The 26,206-nt window shown below is 41.1% G+C and overlaps 1 protein-coding gene across 1 annotated transcript; it reads right to left on the bottom strand.

Annotated features, from left to right (window-relative positions):
- Positions 1-3,169: 3,169 nt before the first annotated feature.
- LOC131699490 (beta-synuclein-like) lies at positions 3,170-22,327 on the bottom strand. Its single transcript, XM_058996425.1, has 6 exons — positions 22,021-22,327; positions 20,605-20,738; positions 10,318-10,359; positions 8,964-9,082; positions 5,925-6,014; positions 3,170-4,011 (listed from the first exon to the last, which is right to left on the bottom strand). Exons 2-6 carry the CDS (start codon positions 20,723-20,725, stop codon positions 3,979-3,981), a joined length of 405 nt encoding a protein of 134 aa, XP_058852408.1. The 5' UTR covers positions 20,726-20,738; positions 22,021-22,327; the 3' UTR covers positions 3,170-3,978.
- Positions 22,328-26,206: the final 3,879 nt, after the last annotated feature.

Below are 26,206 nucleotides of genomic sequence, written 5' to 3'. Positions count from 1 at the left end.
CTAGTGGCTTTGTTTTGTGTTTTTTTTTTTGTTTTCGTTCATTTAGACATATTTTATGCTGATCATTTTTTTATTATTCAGAGCAAAACGTATTGTATTTATTACATGGGTCACATAGACAGTTTCTGAGCTGCAAACAAAAACAAAGGGAAATGCTTTTATTCTATAACCACAAACAATCAAAACATTCAGAAGAATGAATTTAAATATATATATATATATATATATATATATATATATATATATATATATATATATATATATATATATATATATTATCTTGCTGCAGCTAAAAATAACTGGTTAAAGGTAATACATGTGTCAGGCTTTTGACAGAGAGATGAGGAGATAATAATAATGCGTGAGTCTGATCTGAAAATGAAGAACAATAGCACAATGCATCAGCCCTGCTCTGTTTCATATACACTCAGGCCTCTAGCCAGATTTCTGAATAAATCAATAAGGCTGGGAAGTGACTTTATACAGTTTTAATAAAAAAGAGCCTGCATCTGTGCCATCACTTTATGTATGACTGCAAACCTTTCTGCTAATGCTTTCACATGAGTCGTGACTTTATTTCATTTTTAAAGAGTTTGCTAGTCTTTTTGCGATGTTTGCAATCATTCATATTGTTGGACGAAACAGACACATATTTTGATAAGTCTGTATTAAGGAGTTCAGGATCTGCACTTCAGCTGTAGCTGTCATAGACACATCGTTATATTAGTAAGCAGCAGCACAATCAGGTGCACAGCAGTGTATTATATACCCATCGCAGAATACCTGAAAACAACACAAAAAGGGAAAACAGCTGTAAAAATGATATATTTGACTCTATTCAGCGTGAGCCACAGTGTTAATCAAAATGAAAGAACAGGGTTTCTCTCGTTCTCTTTTCAGTTACCAAATGTTTATTAATAAACAAACATACAAAAGAAACTTGTCTGCGTTTGCTCCACATTTTTACAGTCAGTTGTTGTTTTGTGTCTTCACTGTGACCTGTACTGTTTTGTTAATGCAACACCGAGTGTTTGTTTCCCTTCTCCAAGTCCTCATTTGGGGCCCAGTTTCTGTCCGAAGTCCTTGATGGCGTCAGTTGCTTTTCCGGACGCTGTGTTGATGGCACTCTGAGTCTGTCTGCTGGCCTCGTCTGCAGCTGGAGAGCAAACAGACACAGTCAGAGTGTCGGGTTATTGATGGTAAACACAGGGTCATATTCACAAAGCTCAAGAGGCTACTGCTACTGCTACTTACACCTTCATTACTTCTTGTGGGGCTGTGGATGATTTCATGCATTGTGAATATTGTTAACTGCACAGGGGCTAGCTGGTGCAAAGCTGCCCACAGACTGCACCACTGAAGGCCAGGGTGTTGGGTTACTTGATGATATACACAGGGCTCTATTTGCAAAGTATTTACTGAGTTGATGCTCCAGAGCTTCAGATAGGTAACTCAATGGGTGCATTGAAGAACAACTACTTACGCCTTAGTGGATGATTTCAAACACTGTCAATAATGTTAACTGCACAGCGCTCCAATTCACAAGCCCTGCACCTCTGAAGGTCAAGGTTTTTGAAGCTCATGTCACGAATAACTTTGCTGCTCTCAAATTAGCCCCTCGCAGTGACATAAGGTTTGAGAGTGGGCGTTCAGGATAGGAAATGAAGAGCGCTCATAGGGCAGTGCAGGAATGTAATAAACCTCCACAGTAATGCTAAGTGCATTGTGTGGCTCGTTATCACATTAACCGCATCGGAGGTCCTAAAGTGGCTGCAGTACACCTAAGCAAGCCACTTTTCACTTCCAGTATTCAGGCAGAACAGTGATGCTGCTAAAGCTGTCATGATGGGGAGACACTCACCTGCTTTGGTTGTATCTTTAGAGGACTCTGCTACCTGCTGTACAGCCTCCTGTGCAGCTTGAACTGGAATTGAAATAGACAGTGACTCAGAGAAAGGGAGTTATCTGGTATCTTTATAACCAGGAGTGTGTTATTTGTATTCTATTAATGCTGGACCTACACATGTGGCAGAGCACTCTTTGGAATTCCAGGAATGCTCCGTGCTGCTGTTATAAACTGGGGAGGTTCTTCTGCTGGTTCAAGATTTTAATAATAATTAAAGCAAATATTGCATACTAATTATGTTCTGTATGCAGCTTTAATGACTTGAGACTCTCCAACTGCATAGCAGTCAGTGCCGCTACAGACTTGCTTTGACTGCAACTTCGATGTTTGTCTAAACTGTAACAGACCACTCCACCCCCAGATACAAATGCTCCTGCCCAAATGCAAACGCACGCAGTTTTGCTGCCTGGTACTTAAGCCCATGAATCTGAGACCAGAGAACCTTTACTAACATCAAAACCATATGGGCTTCTTTCAAAGCAAACAGCTCTCCATTGTGTATATCACATCTTCTTTATTTCTGTCCTTTTACTAGAAGCAGGGTCACATTCAAAGCCAAGTTCTCTGAAAATAATAAACAACTCAGGAAAACACCTGCAACTAAAGTTGTCTCTTGTCCTGTTGTCCTGTTACAGTTTTTTTTGTTTTGTCTTTGCACCTGCATCGAAATGTTAGTTTAAATATGTATTCTGCTGTGAAATGTTCCTAATGGTTAATCCTTTAGGTTTGCAAACATTCATAAAAATGTAAATAGAAGCCTTTGGGAAAAGGGTTTGCTTCCAAATGAATCACTGATACTGGAGAACCTGCAGTATTTCAAATACAACAGAGGAAAGTTAGGTTTATGAAGCAATTATCGTGCAGATTTAATTACCATTACTGGCGTAATAATTCTTATGAATTAGCAGCGCTAAAAGGAGTCTAGTGGTACATTACAAGCCCTGGCTTTAAGGATTATCTTCGGGCCAGATCCACGAAGCATTTACTTACTTCAATGCAGTATCTAATTCTATCAGAAGACATACATTCCTCCCACCACATCTTCTCCCCTACATATACCTATGCTCTAACATGAGGGTCCAGGGGACCCGCAATCTGAGAGGACTTGACTCCAGTGGTTCCTATCACATGATCATTAATAGTAATTCATACATTTTTCAAATTTCTTGTGTTGTGTCCTGAACAAACTCATATCGTATTTAACTATAACCGTCACACGAGAAAACATTTGGCTTAAAAAAAAAAAAAGCACACAAGCAGGCATAAAACACAACATTTTTCTTTATTCTTTCATTTACAGATATTTTGCCTTCCTTGACACTCAGACATTTTCCTGTTTATTAGCTCCTGCGTTTGACATGAAGCACAGGTTCAGTTGACACAGCTGTTTCACTCGATATTTCTTGTGAGACACATTTACACCCATTTTTTAATTAGAATCGTGGTTTCGTTACGCACACTCACATATTATTAATATATATATTTTTTTTGTAAATTTTATTTTTTTTTGGTCTAAGGATTCTTCACTGGAATGATTTTACGAACATCTGTAAAGATACAATGTAGAAAACACCAAATAAATAAAGGGGTACATAAAAAAGATAACCCGCACATACAAGCAATGTACAGCTCTACAGGAGTCATGTTTGTATATCGGCATCTCTGAGGTTATTCTTCTTGTTTTTACTAGGAGATAGGAAACATCTAAACCACACACATGTACACCAACACTAGTTTACACACAGCGAGCGCAGGTCTCATTTCATTGGGAGGGAGTCAAGGCAATGAGACCCAGCTAATGCAATTGAACATCAGTTACTAGAACAAGCACATTACACAAAACATGAAGATCCAAATGTATTAGAGAAAGAGCATTTTGTCCTTTTTTTCTTTAAGGAAGAACATATTCATAGATATATTTCTTTTGCACCAGGGGTCACTGTGAGGGTTGGGGTGTTGATATTATTATTATTATGATTATTAACAGTATTATTTTTAGTAGTAGTAGTAGTAGTATTTTTAGTAGTATTGTGCTGTAGCTGGTTGGACTGGCCTGGGAGACCCGGTCAGCTTTATGCTTCTGGTTCATACTCTTGATAATCTTCCTGTAACGATAAAAAGAGAAAAAAAGGATACATTGAGTGAATTATACATAGATACTTCTGGGACATTTACTTTCTTGTTGTTATAAAAGTTTTTTTTTTTTTAATAAAACATGTCTACCTGCATGTTCCCAAGTCAGGCTGTCCTGTGTACTCTTGTAATTCTCCCCTGATACCACAAGAGGGCGATATCAGATGCTAAATGCATACAGCATCACTGCAGAGCAGAGCCTGAATTAACAAGACAGTGCCACCATCAGCCCCTGCTAACGCCCAGTGATTTCTGTCTAACCTGTGCTCATGTGGCAGGATGAAGGGAGCTGTAGGATAGGGAGTAGAGGGGTGGTTATTGCTGTCCTAAGCTCTTGTTACTGTGTGGCATGGTTAGAGCTGTGTTTGTTTTTTTGTTTTTTTTTTTAGTAGGATTCTGTTCACAGACAAGCACAGCGGCTGTACTGTCTCTTATCATTTCCCAGATTGCACTGGGGTGTTTGCATCACACCCACACCCACACACTCAGTAACAGCTGGCTGAGGGACAGTGAGAGAGAGGCATACACACAGAGAGGTGGGGGGTGGAACAACAGGAGGAAGAGAATGCGGGAGAGAGGACCCATTTCAACCTCAAGTACTGTCCGTATACTGTGCTATAACATAGTATACTACAGTATGTCTACAGTTACCTAGTAAACTACACTGTGTTCAGATGGTACTATCAGAGCTAAAGGAGAGTTCCCTCGGCACTCTTTGCTGTCTTATCTGAACATGCCTGTCATTGTAGCTACCCATGAAGAATATGTGTTGATTTTTAAAGCGTCACCAGTATTTACTTTCCACTTTACATTGTGTATATGTGTACGTACACCCTTTTAGTCGTAGTATGCTGAATTATACAGGACAATATCCAGACAACAGAAATCTGCACAGGGCTGCTAAGCCAGATATTCGATAAACCACGGTGGTATCACAAAGGCTGGTTGTGATATAGTGACGTTCTGATGACAAGGGAAAGTGTTTGAGGTGGACACGGTTTACCATGTACTGTGCCTAGCACAGTCTGGCAACAGCTAACCATGGTAAAGAGGGCTGAATGAGTGCTGAACATGTTACCAGTCCATTGCTGAAGCACATTAAAAACGATTTAAATCCTGGACACGCGCTGAGTATGTTACACACAGTGGAGTCAGGGCGGGAGACAGGAATCAAGCCCGACTCCAAAGCCATCGCTCTGCCAATCCTTTGCTAATCCACTCACAGCCCAGTCGGCACTGCCTAGCTCATTGTGTGCTGGGACAGCTGCCCTGCTCGTCTATTGATTTGGATCAGTCAGCCTGTTATTATCCATTCTTGGAAAGGAAGGTTGCTGAGAAATTGCTGGTTACAGAGCATCTGTGAACAGGGATCAGGTGCCTGCTGTCTGCTTGTGAGCACGCGCGTGTTTGAAGCTGTACTCAATAGCAGCCAGCTCAAAAGCAGCTGGTGTATCTTGCAGTAAGTGAATCCTGGTATGTAATGAAAGTCTTTAAGAACTGTGTTTAGTGCAGGATTTCCAATCAAGGTGCTGGAGGGCCATTCCTCACAGGTGAAATGAAATAATCAACTACTTTAGGGTCTGGTTGGAGGGTTATTATTATTGGAACAAAGACCAGGACTGGAATGGCCAACTTTGGCCACCCCTGGTCTAGTACAGCACATGTGGCTCCTACAGAGCGCCAATGCACCACTGTGGTTGTCTGCCTGTGTGCATGTACAGGGATGGAAGAGTAGCAGTTTCACCCATTACAGGTTTTACTAGGAGCTTGATTAGTGCATCGGTAACACGTTCAGGTGTGTCTGATTAAACTCAGGAATTGATCAAGTCTTCTTTCCATCCCTGGTGTAGGAGTTGGGAGTCACCCCCTTCCTCAGTGGACTCACCTGTGGGGCCTCTTCGTAGGTCTCCCTCTCGGGCTCCAGGAGTGACTCTCCCAGGGGCTCCTCTGTCGCCTCCTGCCCCAGCTCCTCAGGCTGTGGAGACACACACACACACACACGCTCAGTAACAGAACACAGAACAGTGCCCCACGCAGGTCGGGGGTGTACACATCAATCATAGGGAGAGCAATCAAATACTAACTCAGGGACATATTTTGTGGTCTGTTAGGCTCACAAAGGGAAACTTGATCAAATGGAGAAATAAATGGCAATGCACAATTACACAATTAATCAGGAGCTAACACAGCCTCTGATAAGATAATTGACGAGAGCCGAGAGGAATCCCAGAATCTGGCAGTCACTATCCCAGCTGTATATAGAGCGCGTGGATGTAATAAGTGCGTTTGAAGTAAACAGGGTGCAAATGAATGTGTATAAATTGTAACATTAACCAGCGTTCTCTTTTAAGAAAATGTGGGTTTGTTCATTCTGTAATGCTCTACGGTATTAAAACACAGCTAGCCCTGTTTTTGGCCCTCCCCATTGAACACTGTAATTGAGAGTACCGTCTTGTAATAAAGCTGCTTTGAACTGATAATAGAGCTCAGCCAGTAGTATAAATCATGATAGCGGGTCTGTGAGATGATACCTACAGTGAGTCAGTGATAATACCCTGGCACCGAGGCAATTGCTAGAGATTACAAAGCCACGCCCTGGTCCGTAATGGGACAGATATGAAGGTGTCATGCGCGTGACATCAAATGGCATCTAAATGGAGCAACAGAGACATCTGGTGGATACACAAGTGTATTGCAACCATTGGAGATTCCTTTATTGGAGTTCAGTGTAAAAAATTACCCCTTTGTAGATCATTCTGATATGCACCCCTCAACCCCTGCACACAAATATGCAAGCATGGAAAGCAATGGTATCACTGGGGCCACCTTACAATCATCTTCGTAACAGTGCTTCATTGTGAATCTGAATCATTCAGACGAATCTGACCGGAGACATATAGAACAAGACTCTCTAATTAAACTCATTTGTCATCAAGAGAGAAGACGTGATTAAGGAAAAGAAAAAGTGCACTGCAGCACAAACCTTATCTCCAACTTCTACATTAACAGATTTGAGCTATTAATCATCTTTGCATGGTACTTAAACAGGTGATATTATTTAAAAACAAACGGCTCTGCAAACTGCAGATGTCTCCCTGACTAAAGCCTATCAAAAGCGTCACAGCTCCTGAGCAGCAGTAGGGTTGTTCTCCACTGCAGCGTGTCCCGCTTTTGCTTGCTTTTGAGTGTGGCTCTGAATCGAGGTCCCTGTGCAGTGCAAGTCACTGTTAATTCCAGGTGAGATCCTGCGAGCCCGTGTCTGGTGCAAGGCTGCGTTCACTGACAGGGGAGCTCTGAAGAGCTTGAGCCTCATTTCCTTGTCTGCTATTTTCAGACCAGCTCTGAGAATAAAAGCTAAAGTATCTTGGGCTATCGGCTTCTTTATTTTTAACCTCAGCTAATCAAATCAATTAGGTCACCTTGACATTGAATGTAACCCTAGGAATCCCAGAGCTTGCCAGATTAGGGTACAAGCATTTCATGTTAGGCAGAGGGCTGGTGCTCCAGAAGGTGGTTTTAATGAGATTTCATGCAGCCAGAAACCAAGGCAGGGAGAAACCCTTTGGAAAGGTCTGTCCTGTGCTAATGAGGGTGAAGTGCAGCAGGCAATACTCTTCCTCGGAGCTTGTAGTGCCCAAGGTCAGCAGTGCTGCCTCGTTATTCTTCTATCTGACTTACAGGAAATATCGAAGACAGTGAAGGGTGTTTACACAGTGTAGTACATGTAGTACAAAACCCAGAGACTTAACCCAATATGTGAATTATGATCTGACTGTGAAATACAGAGGAAGCAACGCAGAACTATTGCTCCACACACGTCTCCATGACTTTCCTTTTCACTTCTGTTATTAACAATGTTGCTACATAGCAATGGTGCAATAAACTAGACCAGTGCAGCTACTTTATCAGTCCCATTGAGAACGACGAGTTTCACTGACAGGTTCTAGTCTGATTACGTTCCAGAATTCTATCTGGATCGGTCTCATACCTTGCCTACGGTTTAAAACACATACTTGTGAATCTTTGTTAAGGTGAGATGACAAGTTCCTGTACTAATTATGAACAGGGTTCAGTGTCAGACATGAACAAACCTGGGTCCCTAAGCACTGAGTGCATCATTATCACGGCTGGCATATGAATGTATTATGGTATTGGATTACATAGAGGTGCCGGGCCAGTGCAGTGTTTCCAAATGCTTCTTTCAAACAACTTCTCAGCATGCTGTACAGGTTAAACTAGTTTGAAAAACTACCACTACAAAACAAAAATACAAAATGAAAATAATGAAGTTGAAGGACTCTAAGCGGGGACAGCTTGGCTGGCTCTTGATTTGGTAAAAGTCTTTTTTAATCTCACCCAGCCTCTCTGCTCTTACTCTCTCTGTTTTATCTGCTAGTCTCCACACGCTGCTCAAATCTCATTTTCTCCAGGCTGAAACCCTTCCTACGCGTCCATGAAGAACACATTCAGTACATAAGCTGTAGAGATGATTTATGAATTGTCACCGCACAATGCCTTATACAACAGGGAGCTGGATTCAAAAGTAACAAAAATACTGCCAAGTAATGTCCTTAAAACCCTAGTTAAAGTGGTCTGGTCTTGTTCGGTCTAGCTGTAAACATAGCTCCGGTCAGCTTGCCACAGCCGCTTCGACTTTCCTGCTTTTAATAATGGGCTAAGTAACGCTAAACCACTGCCACTGTCAAAGGCTACCACTAACTGATTCATTAAGGCTAATCAATTAGCAGAGCTTGTAGACTTTCTTAAGAGAGAGCTGCCAAGGTCACGTTGCCAGAAAGGAGGAGACGTTAGCCACAAGGGGATGTCTGATAATCCCACTGAAATGCATGTTCACTCGAAGTTTCTTGCTGTGTGTCACTAAAAACGTCAGACAACTGTCCGAATTGGCTAACTCTGTGCTTACCTTCATGTCAGTGGGGAATTCGTCCTTCTTTACCAGGCCTGTGGCTGCTGCGATGTTACCTGCTCCAGAGAAAACAGCGCCCCCTAGCTGGGAGGCCTGCTCCTTTGTTTTCTCTGCCACTGTAAGAGAGCACAGGGAGTGTGATACTAATTGGCGATAATGACAAACCCTTACTACATTGACATGCATGCAAGCCACTGCAGACACTTGTAATGAAATGATCTTGAGAATCATGCGCTATTCATAAGTATTCAATATATTCAAAATTACTGTTTCACCGACATGAAATTAATGCAAATTGAGTGTGTCTGGTGCACTCTGCATGACTCACAACTCAATAGTCGCTCTATTGGCAGGGAAGAACCAGAAGCTCAATTAAAGAGCAAAGAACAGAACAAGAAAAGAGGCCATTTTCAAGGCTTTGGGCCCTATTAACAAAACCTAAGTACACTTTGATTAATTTAATAATGTTTAAGGACTATTTTAGTATGCTCTACATTTTATGTGGCACATCCAAGTAACCTCTTTTCAGCTGTTTTAGAGAGGGTAATGAGCTATTAAACGGAATGATTATAAATTCATTTAACAAAAAAAAAAAAAAAAAAAACAGGCCTTAGAAAACATTCCTAAACGCAGTCTTTAAAATTGATCCTGGGTCTAGTTCTTAAGGAAATAACAAACTTATTTGCTGAAACTATGAATTCAGATCTCAGAATCGAAATGCAAAAGCCTCATCGCTATGAAAAAGACGCAGTAGGTTTGCAGTAATACTGAAAAATACCCATGAAAGACATGCATTAACACTGCATTAAAAAAATGACAGTGTTTAATGATGCAATCTGTATTTTTAGGGCTCTCCCCCCAGTTCTGTTACATTAGCAGTGTGCAGCTTTTGCTTTACCTGCAAACCTGTCCTTGCACAGGTCCACTGCTGCAGACATGCTTCACCTCAAAGCTACACCCTCAAGAACCCTCACTGGCATCATACTTTCACAGTCCAAAATCATCAGACTCTCTCCCCCGGGGGTGCGATCAAAGGAAACCCCCCCCCATCAAGAAATGGAACGCTCTGTCACACCCAGGCAGCTCCACTGTGGCTGTGATGCTGGGCACAGCTGTGAGACAGTAATTGTGGAGTTTGTCTCCTTGGAAAGCAACCATATGTAACCCCCCCCCCCCCACACCAAGAAGGTAATCTAAGATGGAGGTGGAGATGGATATTTCAGAATGCGGTAGCTGTCTCATGAGCAGCTGTCCATTATATAAACTGAGAACTTTCCTCCACCAATCAGGAAGGGATCCAGTAATGACCTCTCTCCAGGGTTCTATTGCTTTAGAAAATATCTCCACTTACCGGAAGTGACACCGTGCACCACTCCTTCCTTGGTCATGCTCCCTGAAAACAGAAGAGGACTCTCGATTAGTGAGAAAGCTACAGTGTAGTGTGTAAAACCAAGGGTAGCAGTCTTTCATTTGCTTTGTGACCCATCAAAATGTCACACTACTTTTAAAGTAAACACAACTTCGAATACAGAAGCACCATGCATCATTTATGTGCATTTCCTGCGTAATGAGACACACACCCACGCACGCACACACACACACACACACACACACACACACACAGACGCCGTTATCAGGTTATCTGTATTCCTCCGAGCGGTTTCCAAAGATCGATAAGTCAAAGTGTCCATTTACTACCTGCTGATGCCTGCTGTTAAGCTGTTAACAAGATTTCTGAGATTTTAAAACACACAGCAACAGCAGCGCGGCTTGCAGATGAGAGAATCATTAAACCACAAGGCTGGCTTTATAACACCTTGATGAAATAACCAGAATTATCTAAAGATTGAGAGTAAAGATTCTCATTCAAATTGTTATTTACCAGGGCATTACACAGGTCAGCATACATACAATACATCTTTTCACATCTAGTTTATACCTTGTCTTTGCTTGAAAATGTGGCCTGCATTCTTTACTGTACACAGAGTGAACACACTCAACATAAGGTTCAATATAACATTGCATCATTTTGCTCCATATGGTGGCAGCTGTGGTCCAGGCTGTTCATGCCACAGGACAAGGTTTATTGATCTTCGCTGTGCTCCAGATGAATGAGATCTCTGAAGGAGGGGACCAGACTTTTCTGCAAAGTAGCCATTCCATTTCAGTGCAGATGGCCTACAACTATCTACACTCTCAAAGTGACAGAGTACACAGCTAAACCTGCTCTGAGAATCTCTAGGCTGCCCCTTTAAAAAAAGATGAACCGGTTTAATGTTGGCCATGATGATGTTAATGAGATTTAAGAGGCTAGGATGAGTTGTGACTGATGAAGCAGATCGTACCACTCTGAAAGACAGAAAGGGGGGGGGGGGGGGTGATGCTCACATTAAGACACAAGCTGACAGACTGCATCAGCAAACGGAGGTCACATGCACGCACGCACGCACGCACGCACGCACGCACACACACACACACACACACACGCACGCACAAACACACAGTAGCACAAGCATCCGATTACCAGGTTTTTTTTTTCTTTTCTGGCTGTTCCTTAAATCTTCTTTGAAAATGTTCTTGTTATCTTGTCAACTTGTAACAGACCGTCCTTTGAACGTCACTGCAGTAGCATACTGTGCTCTAGCACTATCTACGGCCATTATAGTGCAATTATAATACAATTCAATTACAGTTGCTGCATTGTAGCTGCACACTGCCCTGGATGGGCTGTCTTATTGTGGATAACTTCTAAAAGGGTGGACAGGAGAAAGATGGAGAAAGGAGAACACTTCAGTAGTATTTTGTTTTTTTGTAGCAGTTTGTAAGGGTGGGGGTTTGCAAATGAGATCTAGGTATTTTAGACCCATAGATAACTCTGTGCTTGCAGAAAGCACACCATTTTCAATTGTCACTTATTAAAATGAATGAAAATATATAGATGGATAAGCCTGTCCAGGGGTGATAAGGAGCTTTGGGATTATCATGTATAATCACATCCTCTTTGATCATTGAATAGATTACGCACAGAATTTTAATATCTGAATAACTATGTTAGTAGCAGCAAGCTTCATGTTGCTAGATAATGTATACAACACATTACAGAAATACAGATTTTTCTTTTTAAACAACATTTTACTGCAGAAGCATCCCAATAGAGGGTTTCATTTTTCCTTTTCTGAGACAAAATCCTTGCAATCAGAAGCTGCGAAAGAAACAAAACCTTATGGAAAGCCCATCTGTCCGCAAACAAACAGACCCCGAGAGGGAGACTGAGAACATAAACAGAGCCTATAGCTCTCCTCTATACCCAGAAACACACATTAAAGCACACCAGTGCCCTGCATCCATCAGTGCTGTCTGACGTCAGGTCTTTATTTACTACGAACGGGGGAGGCTCACCAGCTCCTTCACTGTCACCTTCAAACTGCTGCAGAGGTCACTGCCACACAGCCTGCCTGGCTGCCAGAGAGACTCCGCCCCCCTGTGTGACGCCGAAGCACCACACAGAGAGACTCCGCCCCCCTGTGTGACGCAGAAGCACCAAACAGAGAGACTCCACCCCTTGTGTGGCTGCCAGACTCCGCCCCTCTGTGTGGCTGCCAGAGAGACTCCACCCCGTGTGATACAGAAGCACCAGTCGGATTCACCGAGACAAGATCATGCCATTTTATACAGGTGTACAATAGTTTATCTCAGCTCTCACTCTCTATACACATTTCCTTTATTTAGCATTACTATTCATATCAGCTAAACCAGTCTCTGTCTCTCTAAATATAGGTGAGAATTCATAAATGAAAATGTTATAGATTTCTATTTTAATCAGACCTCTGTTACTGATTGCTGTCCTAGAACTGACCCCACTGGCAGCCGCAGCCTCTATACCTTGGGTACCTGGACACTGTGAACGGCTCAATTGTTTCACATTATAAAGGGGCACTGTCCTTTTATTAGTACCCACCCCAGCCAGAAAAGAAGCCATGCATTAGATTCACCTATCTGGATCTTCCCTGCATCACACCTCACCCCTCCCCCATGAAACAGAGTGGCCCAACAGTAATGATCACATGGAGGTCGAGCTTCCCTATCTATGAAGCTGCGTAAAGAGCTCTGTGAATCTGAAATGAGGAAGGCTGGGGTCGTATCGGAGCATTTTTATCATTCCCAGAGCCAGAACCAGCATGACCACCGCTGACTGAAACGTCTCCAGCTGGATGGCAGCACAGAAAACAGCACTTACCACAAGGAGACTGCCAGAAGAGGGTGTAATAATGGGATGGGCAACACATCATCAGACAAGCAACCAGTATCCAGCCAGATGACATGCCACTGATTAACTCATGATGCATATTTAGAGATATATTGGCAAAAGAGTACATCGGTGTACTGTATACTGTACATGGCGTGTGAATCAATGACATATAAAAACCATGGCTCATAATTCAACACCAGATAATGATCAACAAGTCGGGATAAAAATCACATTCAATCACATGACCTCAACACCGTCTATTTCTAACACTCATGTTTTATTTATGCAATTATTTTGTCTCCGACTCAAAATACTCAGCTTTCGAAGACCCATCGAATAGCTTATCAACGCCTGTCCTATTTATAGATATGCATGCATAAAACGGTATTATAAAGCTTGCCTAACTGTAATTGTGTGGTTTTTCCTACAGACCTTAACATTGTTACTGCACTGAGTTTATAATAACAGCATGGCACTGGTGAAATACACACCCAAATCAAGGAATTTAATGATTCTGAGGAAAGCGGTTAACCTGATCCAGTCTTGTGCATAGTTTAGATAGATAGATAGATAGATAGATAGATAGATAGATAGATAGATAGATAGATAGATAGATAGATAGATAGATAGAGATTGTTATTCTGAGATGCAGTTTATTCAGTTGTAAATTTCTAAACTTTGATCCCTGGCTTGGACTGACTTATCCAAGGATGCACAGTCTGTCAGTGGCTGATTCAAATCAGTTTGTTATGTAGAGCCTGTCTGCCAACCTTGAAATGAACAGTGTTTTGCCAGAGTCTCATCAAACCTTATGCTGCTCATTATAGCCAACCTGAAGCTTCTGAACCAAAAACACAGGTCGCAGATTTTGCAGAAGCATTTGCATAAATGGATGTCGGGGATGGTTCTGTGAAGGGGCACTGCAGACTGTATAAATCTCCTGGCTCTACTTTTAGGACGTGTGCCAGCTATTACACTCTCACTAATCAAATCAAATGCAAGGCCTTAGCGCGTTACCCTTTGGAAGATGCCTCTATTAAAAGCTCTTTACAGTGCCCTGATGAGATTGATTATATGACTTCACTTGGTGTTTACAATCGAGCGCGGGTGAATATTGGCTGACAGCGAACAGTATTGGAAACCTGGGCCGCCCGCATTGACTGGTAAAAAGCATGCCTTCCAATATGGCCAGTTTCAGCTTGAATCTAAACGGTCTGTAGTTTTGATGTGTGGCGCAAGGACTTGTAAGAAAACATTAGTACGTGCACAAGCTTGCAGCTCACATACTGTTTTTATATATTTTCTTGTAAGGATTTTGGTGGGGGAACGAAACGCGAAGCACAACTGAGGATTACTGTAACAGTGCGTTCCCACAATTCCCTGAAAACCCCACCCAGTTGGGTCTTAGAGGATCCAAGTGATTCTGCCTCAGCAACATAAGTAGGTAACCTATTCCACCCCCTCACCACTCTCTATGTGCAGAAGTGTCTCCTCCTCTCTGTACTAAGCCTCTCTCCACTTAATATCCAACTGTGTCCTCGGGTCCTGGTTTCTGTACCGCACTTCAAGTTTTGGTTTGGTTTAACTATGTTAACTCCTTTTCAGATTTTAAAGACTTCAATCAAGTCCCCCTTAATTCTTCTTTGTTCTTTAAACAGATTCGGTTCCTTCAGCCTATCTTCGCAGCTCATTCCATTAAGAAGGCTGTATTAAGCTCTGCTGCTCAGTTTGCTTGACTGCACAAAAATAATGAGGCAGTTGGATGTGACATGCAATACAGGTTATCTATTTACTCTACCTGAGTTAATAGTGAAGCTGGCAGAGTGGGACAGTGATGCTGTTAACACAGGTAGAGTAGGACAGTGATGCTGTTAACACAGGTAGAGTGGGACAGTGATGCTGTTAACACAGGTAGAGTGGGACAGTGATGCTGTTAACTCAGGCAGAGTGGGACAGTGATGCTGTTAACACAGGTAGAGTGGGACAGTGATACTGTTAACTCAGGCAGAGTGGGACAGTGATGCGACAGTTTCTAGGGCAGATGTTTCCAGTAGTGTCTGCACTGAAAATGCCAGGACATGCCTCCACTCATGGGAAAGAAACAGATGCAGTTAAAGGGCATTCACTGCATAATGTAGTCAGGCTGAATTGTAGTTTATTTTAGTATTTCTACATGTCTGCATTTTAACTGCTCTGGAGCTGAAAGTGATGGATCTACTGTATAGATAAAAACAGGATGACCTTTAAAACAGAACTCAGAACATGGAATATTGAGTTGCAAATGCTGAGAGTCTTGTTTTACATTTAATAGGTTTCTTCCTGTTATCATTAAGAACGCTAACATTTTGTCAGTAGAATTACCAGTGATGTGTGTGAATTAAGGTGGCCATGCTACATTATGGTTGCAGCTACCTGAAATATATGCCATTACCTCCTTAAATAGCCACCATATATCTGGAATAAACGAGGGAGGAAGGTGTCAAATGAACTCATACATAACAGGTTTGTTCTACCTGTGGAATAAGCAGATTTCAGCATCATTTGCATATGATTTATTCATCTTCCCATTCGCTCATGTGATACATGAAGCAGGTGTCTGGAGTGGAATGCTCAGCATGTCTCCACCGACAACGAGAAAGATCACACAGAAAGTCAGCAACACTGAAGCGATGGTAATGTGGATACTGAAATCATCTTTAGTGGCTTGTTCACCAAATGCAAAGCAATGCTGACAAAACCCAGCTTAGGGCACATTGTGGGGTGTTGCACTAAACACAAAAGAACATGGTTTCTGCTCATTCTAATGATCTCACTTATTTATTCTATGATTCCCCTTAAGCACTGTCTTAGTGGAATGGACATAAAACCAGTTTCTTTTTCTGCTATTCAATCAAACTGTTTATAACATGTACTGGACAGGGGTGTCCTGTACCTACCAGTTTGAATGAAAATAACAAAGAAAAACCCTGAAAAAACCCACAGGTTACATATGCCATTCATTCATTAGGATCCACTGTATCCCAAACCACCCCCACATGGAAACACACAACTGGCTTAGAGTACTAAGAAAACCAACAGGGAGCCCGCTGTAGCACCAACTAAATTATTTACAGTTCATGCAAACCGGCGACATAAAGGGTGTTCGGATCAAACTGGGTCTTTTGATGAATGTGTATCAATGGATTACAGGTGAATGGGTTTGGGTAATCAGGAGTTTTGGATAATCAAGTTTTGGTCACAGAGAAACCTAGGGACTGTATTTGCCAGTATTTATTACACTTTTAAATGTGTAGTCTCACTCACCCACAAAGGTCACAATCTGTTGAAGCTGTACTGCAAAGCCAATTACACAGCATGCAACATGCATCTGCAGCACCAGCTCCCAGTGGTATAACCCAAGTGTCTTCAGCTGAACTTGTTTTACTGCTGCCATCAAATGAAAGGAAACCCTGTCTCCATTAATTAACAAGCCAGACTTGACTTCCCCTAATGACAGTTCCTTTAAATATACTGATTGGGTCATTTGTGAATGAGTAAAGTAATCTCTTTTCTGTGACTCTGTTTTTTGACCATAGAGAATGCGCCAGGGCTCTCTGCAAGGGTTACTTAATTGGAATCTGCAAGCATGTGACCACAGCAAATGGTTTTCAACAGCAGGGCTCCCAAAAGAGAAAATTACAGCATTTATTCCTGTCACTTCGCTCAAGCCCAGCGAGCTTGCTCAGTCTCTCAGGTTTAACATTCATATAGAAAGGGGGGGGGGGAGTAGCCATGCCAACTAGCTACTCCAGCTCATCTTTGAACAAGCGTTAAACTAGAGACCATGAAAAGAGGACTTATTCCACCCCATAAACCTAGGGAGCTGCACTATACCTTATCCAACACTGTTACAAAGCCTTTACCACTGGAGTAATAACCAAGGATTTGCAGTGGCCTATTCTTGTGTTAAACTGCACTATTGCATCACTGGACTGTACAACCAGCTTTTGATGCAGTTCCAGTTTCAATTGCTTTCTTGTTAAACAATTTAAGTCTCTGTTATTGGTCTACCCATAAAAACATGCATTTTAACAGCCACTAAAGTCATCTGAATGGGATGAATAACTGCAGGGTGCTGGCTGTGTTTTTAACTGTGTTAGGATAAAGAGCGCCACTATTGCCATTGCCATGCAAAAATGATCGCAAAGTGCCTTAGTAATGTTATTATGCAGAGAAACAGCAGATTACAGGACGGTGAAAATGCAGACTTGTTAACAAGATGCTATGAAGACAAAAATAACATTTTTTTGTAACTATATTAACAAAACTGTAAACAGAAATATAAACAGAAAAAAAAAACATTCAAATACAATGGATTTTCTGACACACATTTCTGACCTTCGTTGCCCACCCCACCACGCTCAACCCCACCCAACTCAACCCAACCCCAACCCCCACCCCACCCCGCTCAACCCCAACCCCCGCCCCGCTCAACCCCACCCCACTCCACCCCGCCCAACCCCGCACAACCCCACCCCACCCCGCTTTACCTTTTTCTGCTCAGCTTGCATCTGCTCTCTCCAGCACCAGTAGCCAGCATCTGAGACTGTCTGGCTGACTGGGTCACAGCACCTGCAGGGCTCTTTCATGCTACACATCACTAACCGACAAATGCATGGCGACAGCTACCGAGCAGCTTCCAAACTCCACTACTGCTAATGAAGGCATCCTATACTACTCAGCCATCTTCAATTCCAGCCTCGTGAAACCCCCTGAGGTAGAAGTGCAGTAAAAGCAATACAGTAACCAGCACACCGTAACAGAAGTTGCTCAGCTACACTGCACTCACACTGTGAACACATTGGATACTTATAATCACAATGTGGGCCAAGTCTTATACAGGCGCAAAATACGATGCTGAACAGTCCTCCGTCTTTGCCCTGGCTATTGCAACAGAACCACAACATTAAATATCCACCAAACGTGGCTCTAGGTTGTGTGTGGATACTGTACGTTGTGTGTTTGGTGTCTCTTACTGATTAAGAGATGTCATCTCATACAGTTTGGACGAGAGGTCTGCAAAGCTGGTCGAACTGTGATATGAGATACTCTATACACGACTTATTAAGTTATCAAAAATAGACTAAATTGTATTAGAAACATATAAAGAGAGTATTTTTTTTAAATAAAACATGCAGATCACATTAGCTGTTCTCCATTTCAGAAATGTAGTCTGTATCTGTCATGAATCAAACTTAATATAAATACACGTAAAGCCATAACAAATCACACTGTAATTGAGAACTGCATTCAAACACACCCTGTCTCTCTGTGCTCTCCACTGAGAACTGCATTCAAACACACCCTGTCTCTCTGTGCTCTCCAGTGAGAACTGCATTCAAACACACCCTGTCTCTCTGTGCTCTCCACTGAGAACTGCATTCAAACACACCCTGTCTCTCTGTGCTCTCCACTGAGAACTGCATTCAAACACACCCTGTCTCTCTGTGCTCTCCACTGAGAACTGCATTCAAACACACCCTGTCTCTCTGTGCTCTCCACTGAGAACTGCATTCAAACACACCCTGTCTCTCTTTCTTTTGAAGGTTTTCCTTTAAGTGAATCTGTTCTTGGTTTGTGGAGTCTGTTACCGTCCCACAGCTCTCTAGCTACTGTAAAGGGTTCACATGGAGCCTTTGCGTTGAAACACCATCAATGTCTGCTATTTTGTATTTATGTTTTTATGTAGCATAACTGCTTTGACAACTGGACTGAGGAATAATGTAGGACGCAAGTCAAGCCAATAAACAATCGTTCCATCCAGCCTGGGCATTTCATTCATTTAAACTGTGTTGTATCCGAACGTGAGCGCCGTGTAAATCATAAAAAGACAAGGACCCTTTGTCCAAACTCGAACAGGAACTTGTGTTTCTCTAGTGTGCTTCCAGCCTCTTCCATCTAGAAACGTTAATCTAATACCAGGGTTGATCCTATTTTTAATTCAGATGAATTGAATCGATAACCCTGCTTTTGTTCACTCAAAATGGCTCTCGCTGGAGAATGGGCTGCCTTTCATGTTCAGTTTTTTTTCCAGTGTACACAAACACACAGAAATCCATTAGGGCGTCTTCACTCCGCACCTGGCTCATGTGACTTGATTAGACAGTGTGTAAACAAATTTGCAATGTACAGCCATACTCCAGGACAATGCACTTACTTCACTGTACAGCTTCCTCCTCTGGGCATTTGATTAGACTGCATATATATATCTTCTGAAACGCTGCCAACTGGATCAGCCAGAAACTTACAACACACTGTACTGTATTATAATTGTGTTATCTAAGAGCCATGTTTTATAGGAGACCCTACAAACAACTCAAATATCACTTTCCCATTGTTAGGTTTCACATTAAGATGACTCTGCTACAGTGTTTTAAAAGCATAAAACAGCTGGACTGAACAAACAAGATTGTGCTAAGCCATGAATCTGGTTCTAATAGAGCTCCTTTTTGTATGTACGCCTCCTAGTGGATATCTGCCACTAATGCACCTGCAGAAGGGTAGCTATGATGCATACAATGGAACTTGGGGTATTGTTTCAAGCAATTGGAACCAATAGCAATTTGAAAAGAAATGAAATATCTCAAAAATGCTTGGAGAACACATCATGGTTCTTCATCCGAATGCTTCATTGAGTTTAGGAGGAGATTTTTACAAGTGGATAAATCCAATACCAACAGGCAAAAGTTTACATAGAGGGTGTGCTCAGAAGTTTACGCATGTGTGAGGGGAAGTCATGCATCTGGCAAGCACAGGTTTTCAAACACTGGATTACTTTTGGTCTTACATTTCAGGTCACTTTTCTTTCGGGATATTAGCAAGTCACAAATTGCAACACTTTGCATGCATCTTTAAATTGGACACTACTATACAGACTGGATTTCCTGGAACCGCATTCTACATGATGACATGCAGAGGCGCTGGAAGTCCTCTTGTCCATGTAAACTTAAGGAAAGATTATCCAGCAATACTCGAATTGAGAATTCTACTGCAGTGGCATCAGGGGATCATCCTGGTGTATATATATATATATATACATATATATATATATATATATATATATATATATATATATATATATATATATATATATATATATACACACACACAAATCCACAGACCACCCTCCTCCTAGCCCCACTTTAATGAAATGCATTATCTCTCAGCCAATCACAGCAAAGAACGAGAGAACAGCAGCACACGTGAGGTTCCGCCTATTTTCATGACACAAATGAATGGGCTGTTTCTCTTTTTCCACGGTGCCCTGCCCCTTAAATCGCTGGACCGGTGTTTCAGTCATATCATTCTAACCGTTATTCTGAAGTATGCACATCATTTGCTTCCTCTTACCGACATACATGACCCCCTCCTTTGTTTTTTCAGCCGCCACTGCGACCCCCTCCTTGGTCTTCTCTGCAGCAGCAGCCATCCCTTCTTTAGCCTTGGAAAATCCCTTCATGAAAACATCCATCTTGAGTACTGGGCTGTGATGAGTAGGGAGGAAATCATCATTACAAAACACATAATGAAATCAATAAACCAGTCAATTCGATACACAAAGGAATAATTCCATCCTGAATCCCAGAATTCTAAATAACGCTGCTAATAATAATCCAACGTGACTCCGATATAAAACACACAAATAAATAAACGTTAAAACTGCTTTTTTAAAAATGTAATTTTGATATAGACAAGAAACTAGCTTTTTTTTTAACTTTTTCATTAGCCTTTTTTAATGTGTGTGTGTGTGTAATATATATATATATATATATATATATATATATATATATATATATATATATATATATATATATATATATAATGTGTAGCTTCTCTATCATTATTCTACGAGCCACTCAAACCAGTCGCGCAGAAAACCCGCCCTCCCCAGCACTACTTTCTCATGGAATCAGAAATATAACCTTGCTAGCAAACCAAACGAATGAAGAACTCAAATAAGCATAGCGAGTTTGTACGGGTTAATTATGTGTCCATTGCCCAAATTGTCACCGTTGTAACTAACACAGATCACCGGGGGCACGCCACCTCGGGTGTATTTACCCAACACTGCTTTCCTTTGATTGAATCCACTTGAGGCTGCCCGTATGCCATTGCATTATGAATAAACACCCAACACTCATAATAAACAACCAAACATCTTAATATAAAATAATAATAATAATAAGGTCAATGGATGGTGGAGCAATTGCAATTACATCAAATGGGACGAAGGGCTATCATTGACAGAAATATTAACAACGGTACCGATATACATAACTACAACAGCATGCCACCTGTCTTATATATATATATATATATATATATATATATATATATATATATATATATATATATATATATATATATACACACACATTTTTTTAATTCGTAGATTATGACCTCGTTTTCTATTTTGAGTTTTAAAAAAGTATTTTTCAAGCAATACATCGTGTTATTGTATATATTTAATTTGCTGGCAACACGTATCTTTTTCATTTTGAATACAGGCAAAATAAAAATTGGGCACAACAAGTCAAACCAGTTATTCGCTACTATAACATTAACATTTTTGTTATAACAACAACAACAACAACAACAACAGCAACGTCTTTTAAGATGTATTAAACGCCGCTTTCTTTTCCAGAAAGACACATGTACGGCTTTTGGAACCAATAAATAAAAAGGTAAATAAAATAATAATAATAATAATAATAATAATAATAATAATAATAATAATAATAATAATAATAATAATAATGCACTTACCTTTTTCTTTATTTCTTTTTTTTTAAATAAACAATTTCTTCTTTTACTACAGCAGACTGGAATAACGTCAAAGCTAAATGAAGCTCAGAATACCATCACATACGGGCCTTCCTCTTTTTTTTTGTTAACCAATAGCTATATTCCCTCTCGTGTTTCAGTAAAGAGAATCACAATGATTCTGCCATTGATTTCTCTAAGATATTAGCCTATATATAATGCCACAGTGCGACTGTGCCTGGTTAATATTACAATGAGCTTCTCCCTATAGACTCGCACCCTATAACGAAGCAGGACGACGATTTCATCAGCACGAGTCCAGCAATCAGGCATCGACACTGCAGCTGCTATCCACACCCTCCCTTTATGTTTTTTTTAACACATTTTTCTTACTCTCCAGGAAAATGTGCACAAGCTGTCCCCCTATCTCTCTTTCAAACCCATCCATTTTTAATTCACAGGTTCTTTCTCAGGTATATATATATATATATATATATATATATATATAGAGAGAGAGAGAGAGAGAGAGAGAGAGAGAGAGAGAGAGAGAGAGAGAGAGAGAGAGAGAGAGAGAGAGAGAGAGAGAGAGATACAAATCTATTACTATATTAATTGTAGATTATAAATAGTTGTTCTGTACCCAGTGGCTTTCCATTCTACAGTGGAGCAGTGAGAGAAAGAGAGACAGAAAGCCTATTTATCAATTGCAGGAGCGCAGGGATTAAAGCATTATATAACAGGGGCATCTATTACCTCACGTAATTAGAATAATATAAAGCCAAGGAACACACACAAACACCCCTAACAACCCTGGATACATGAATCATATTATAGCCTTATTTAAAAGGGGTTACCCACCTGAGACGTGACTAATCTCATCTCCTTGGCAGGCTATAGAAATACACCCTCCCACACAGAAGGGAGTGTGTATTTCCCAACACACACGCTGGCAAAGATGCGTTTATACAATGATACTATATAAGATCATATTTTTTATTACAGTTAAAGAGAGTGCGTGTGTGGAGAGAGAGAGAGAGAGAGAGAGAGAGAGAGAGAGAGAGAGAGAGAGAGAGAGAGAGAGAGAGAGAGAGAGAGAGAGAGAGAGAGAGAGAGAGAGAGAGAGAGAGAGAGAGAGAGAGAGGGGGGGGGGGGGGGGGGGGACATCTTGCTCTCCTGTTGTACATTATGATAATCTAGTCAGCTTGCTGAATTTGGTGTATACACACCCTGTTTGTGGAAATAGGAACTTGAGGAGATATTTATTTGGCTTATTTGAACCCAATTCATTAGGAGGTTGGTCATTTAATCCAAACCTGCCTGCTTAGGACCCTCCAGATACACCAGCACTGTAATGAATGTCTATGAACTACTGTACCAGGCACATCCTGCAGATCAAGAGTCCTGTGGGGAACATGAAACTGTATATTTAATTAAACAAGACAACTGTATCTGTCCTGCTCATTGGAGTCACTGAGGTAATCAAGAGCAGGCAAATTATTATTATTATCAGTAGTAGTAGTCATTGTAGTAGTAGTATTAATAATAATAATAATAATAATAATAATAATAATAATAATAATAATAATAATAATAATAATAATAATACAAATTCTAACAATAATATCCTTATTGATTTCTGTTTATCTAATTTTTCACAAGGCAGGCTATTGCTGTTTGAAAATGTATATTTGTGCAGCAGGGAGACGTTAGCAGCACCTACCTAAACATTGTCAGTTCTTGTTGTACCTGCAGTTAACGGTGCTATCTTTAAACAGAAAATCTGACTGACCGACTGCTGACTACAGTAAGTTATTATCGGTACCTCACGGCAAAGCTGTGCTCTGCATTATATCCAGTGTCTCTTTTTAAGCTCAGCTGAAGATAAGTACTGTACTCAATGCTATTATCTTGTGATAGGATCTCTGTTAAAAACCTCTGATGAACACACACACACTGCACACCTACGTACATTTTTCTAGAGGAAATATATTTTTCCGGCTTCACTCCGACAATACTGGTTGGCTTTAATGTGTTTTCTTCTCTAAAAGATCATTTGATTTGATTGCTCTGTGCTATCATGTGGTGCGGCTGTGAGAGCAGGGGTCATCTCCACTGGGGACTCACGAGTGACCTTTGCATGCAGTTGAATCTGTCTCTAAGGCTGAGGCTGTTGACCTTTAACCCTGGGAAAGCGCGACAGACAAAGAAACAGTGAGAATGACTGTGTTCCAGGATTCATCCTTTCATTGGGAACACATTGAGTCACACTGTACAACACGCGCTTCTTCCTGTGAATCTCTGAGCCTCCGATTGCCTTCAAACTATCAGAGAAACGCTGCAGAGGAATTTGAGATTTGTAGCTGTACAAAAGTACCTGTGTGTGACCAGTAGCATCCCTGTATTTGTGTGGGTGCCAGCAAGCAAACACATTCATTTAGATTTTTACGAGTTGAGCAGCAGTCTCCGCTTGCCATTAAAGCATTTTGTTGATGGTTTGTAGGGCTAATGACATCACACAATGACAGAGCTAGTGATGTCATACAGACCTGTGTTTTGAGAACAGAACTTAGCACTGTGGGCGGGGCAACACACTTGCAAAGACAAAGAACCAGGATGAAAACCAGCAAGGTCCTGTGTTGTACATCAGGTTAGGTGATAGAATTAAAACTTACAAGACTTTCACAAGGTTCTGTAGCAATGATTAAAATATACCGATGATGAGCAGTCTCAGTAGATTTCAAACATAAAAGCAACGCACTGCTGTTCCTATGTACAGAGCAGATGCACATCTGATGCATAACAAAGGGGGGCTGCAGCTGCTCCAGTGCCTTTCTTCAGTGTGGTGAAAGACCCTCCTCGGACTAATCAATAGGCTCTCAAATAAAATTACAAATCTTTTTATAATGCATGCTCCGAAACACATATTCAAAGCCACTTGTCAACTTTGTGTTACTGCATCTTATGGGAAGTAATCGACAAAGAGAGCTTAGATCTTTGCCACTCTCAGATGGTCAGTTTGACCTGGGAAGCTCAGCTATGTGACTCTGCTGCCTCAGCCAGCTGTACCAGCTGCTGCTCCACACATTATTTTCTGACAGCTCCCTCTGGTGTTTGTATCAGGTATAACAATGGATCATTTCTATTTTGACCACACTATATTTATCGTCGATAGTTTACATACTGCACAGGCAGAAGTAATTCAAATATATTTGCTCATCATTTCCCACAGGAAAACATTTAGAATAAAACAATCATTCACTAACAATTTTTTATTGTATACAGTTTTTTTTTTAATTTATTATTTTGCTGCACAAAAAAAGGTGTTTGTCTAATAAATTCTGATTGTCTCTTGTTCAGATTTCCGTTGCCAGGACACTATTTAACTGCTGTTCTAAACCTCCTGCATATCCCTTCAGTATCTATAAAACCTACAGTACATGGGTATATTCTGCACACTGCTTCCACGGATGCCTTCAGGTAATAAGGGCAAGGAGGTTAACTACAGTAGATTAAAATAATTGGGGAACGAGAAATTGTTATTGATGGTTCAATACTACTGGGGCATTGGTAGACTAGAACCACATGATATCATTGGTAGAATAGAACCACGTGATATCATTTTCCTAGCGATAACAACAAACGTATTAATGCAACGCGACAACCGTGAATAAAGTCAATCAAAGTGATTTATTAAAGCGTACATTTATCAAACAGTAGCCTCCGTTGATTATTGCCAATACGGAAATACAGTTATTGCAAATATATTCCTAGACGGAATATTCACATAGTTTCAGAATAGGTGTGCGATATCAGCCTGAACTGGGAATAGGAGTGAAGGATGTCCTCTTGAATCTCCCGAATAGCCCGAGAAATGTATCTCGGTTCAGTGTATTGATAGGCTACAGCTCTCACCCTAGGGCGAAGCCCTTGTGTGCACAAAGCTAACTGGTTATTTCTATAGGTGTTGAGCAATGATTTGGTTGTAAAACAGTTGCTATGCTCCCGTCACTCCCCCTCCCCCCCTCATCACTCATCCTTTGTTCTGTTCACTCTGGACTGGTTTTAGCCAGACCAGTGGCTTGTTATTGTCGTCCACTCTGTTCACGAACTTACATAACCCTTATTTCAAACACACACTCTGACCCTTCATTTGTACAATTGCACTAGCTTTCCCATTTCATCTCCGCTC

The sequence above is a fragment of the Acipenser ruthenus genome, chromosome 22, assembly GCF_902713425.1.
Source record: "Acipenser ruthenus chromosome 22, fAciRut3.2 maternal haplotype, whole genome shotgun sequence".
In the NCBI taxonomy this organism is placed as follows: Eukaryota; Metazoa; Chordata; class Actinopteri; order Acipenseriformes; family Acipenseridae; genus Acipenser; species Acipenser ruthenus.
This window is presented reverse-complemented; position numbering and strand designations above follow the sequence as displayed.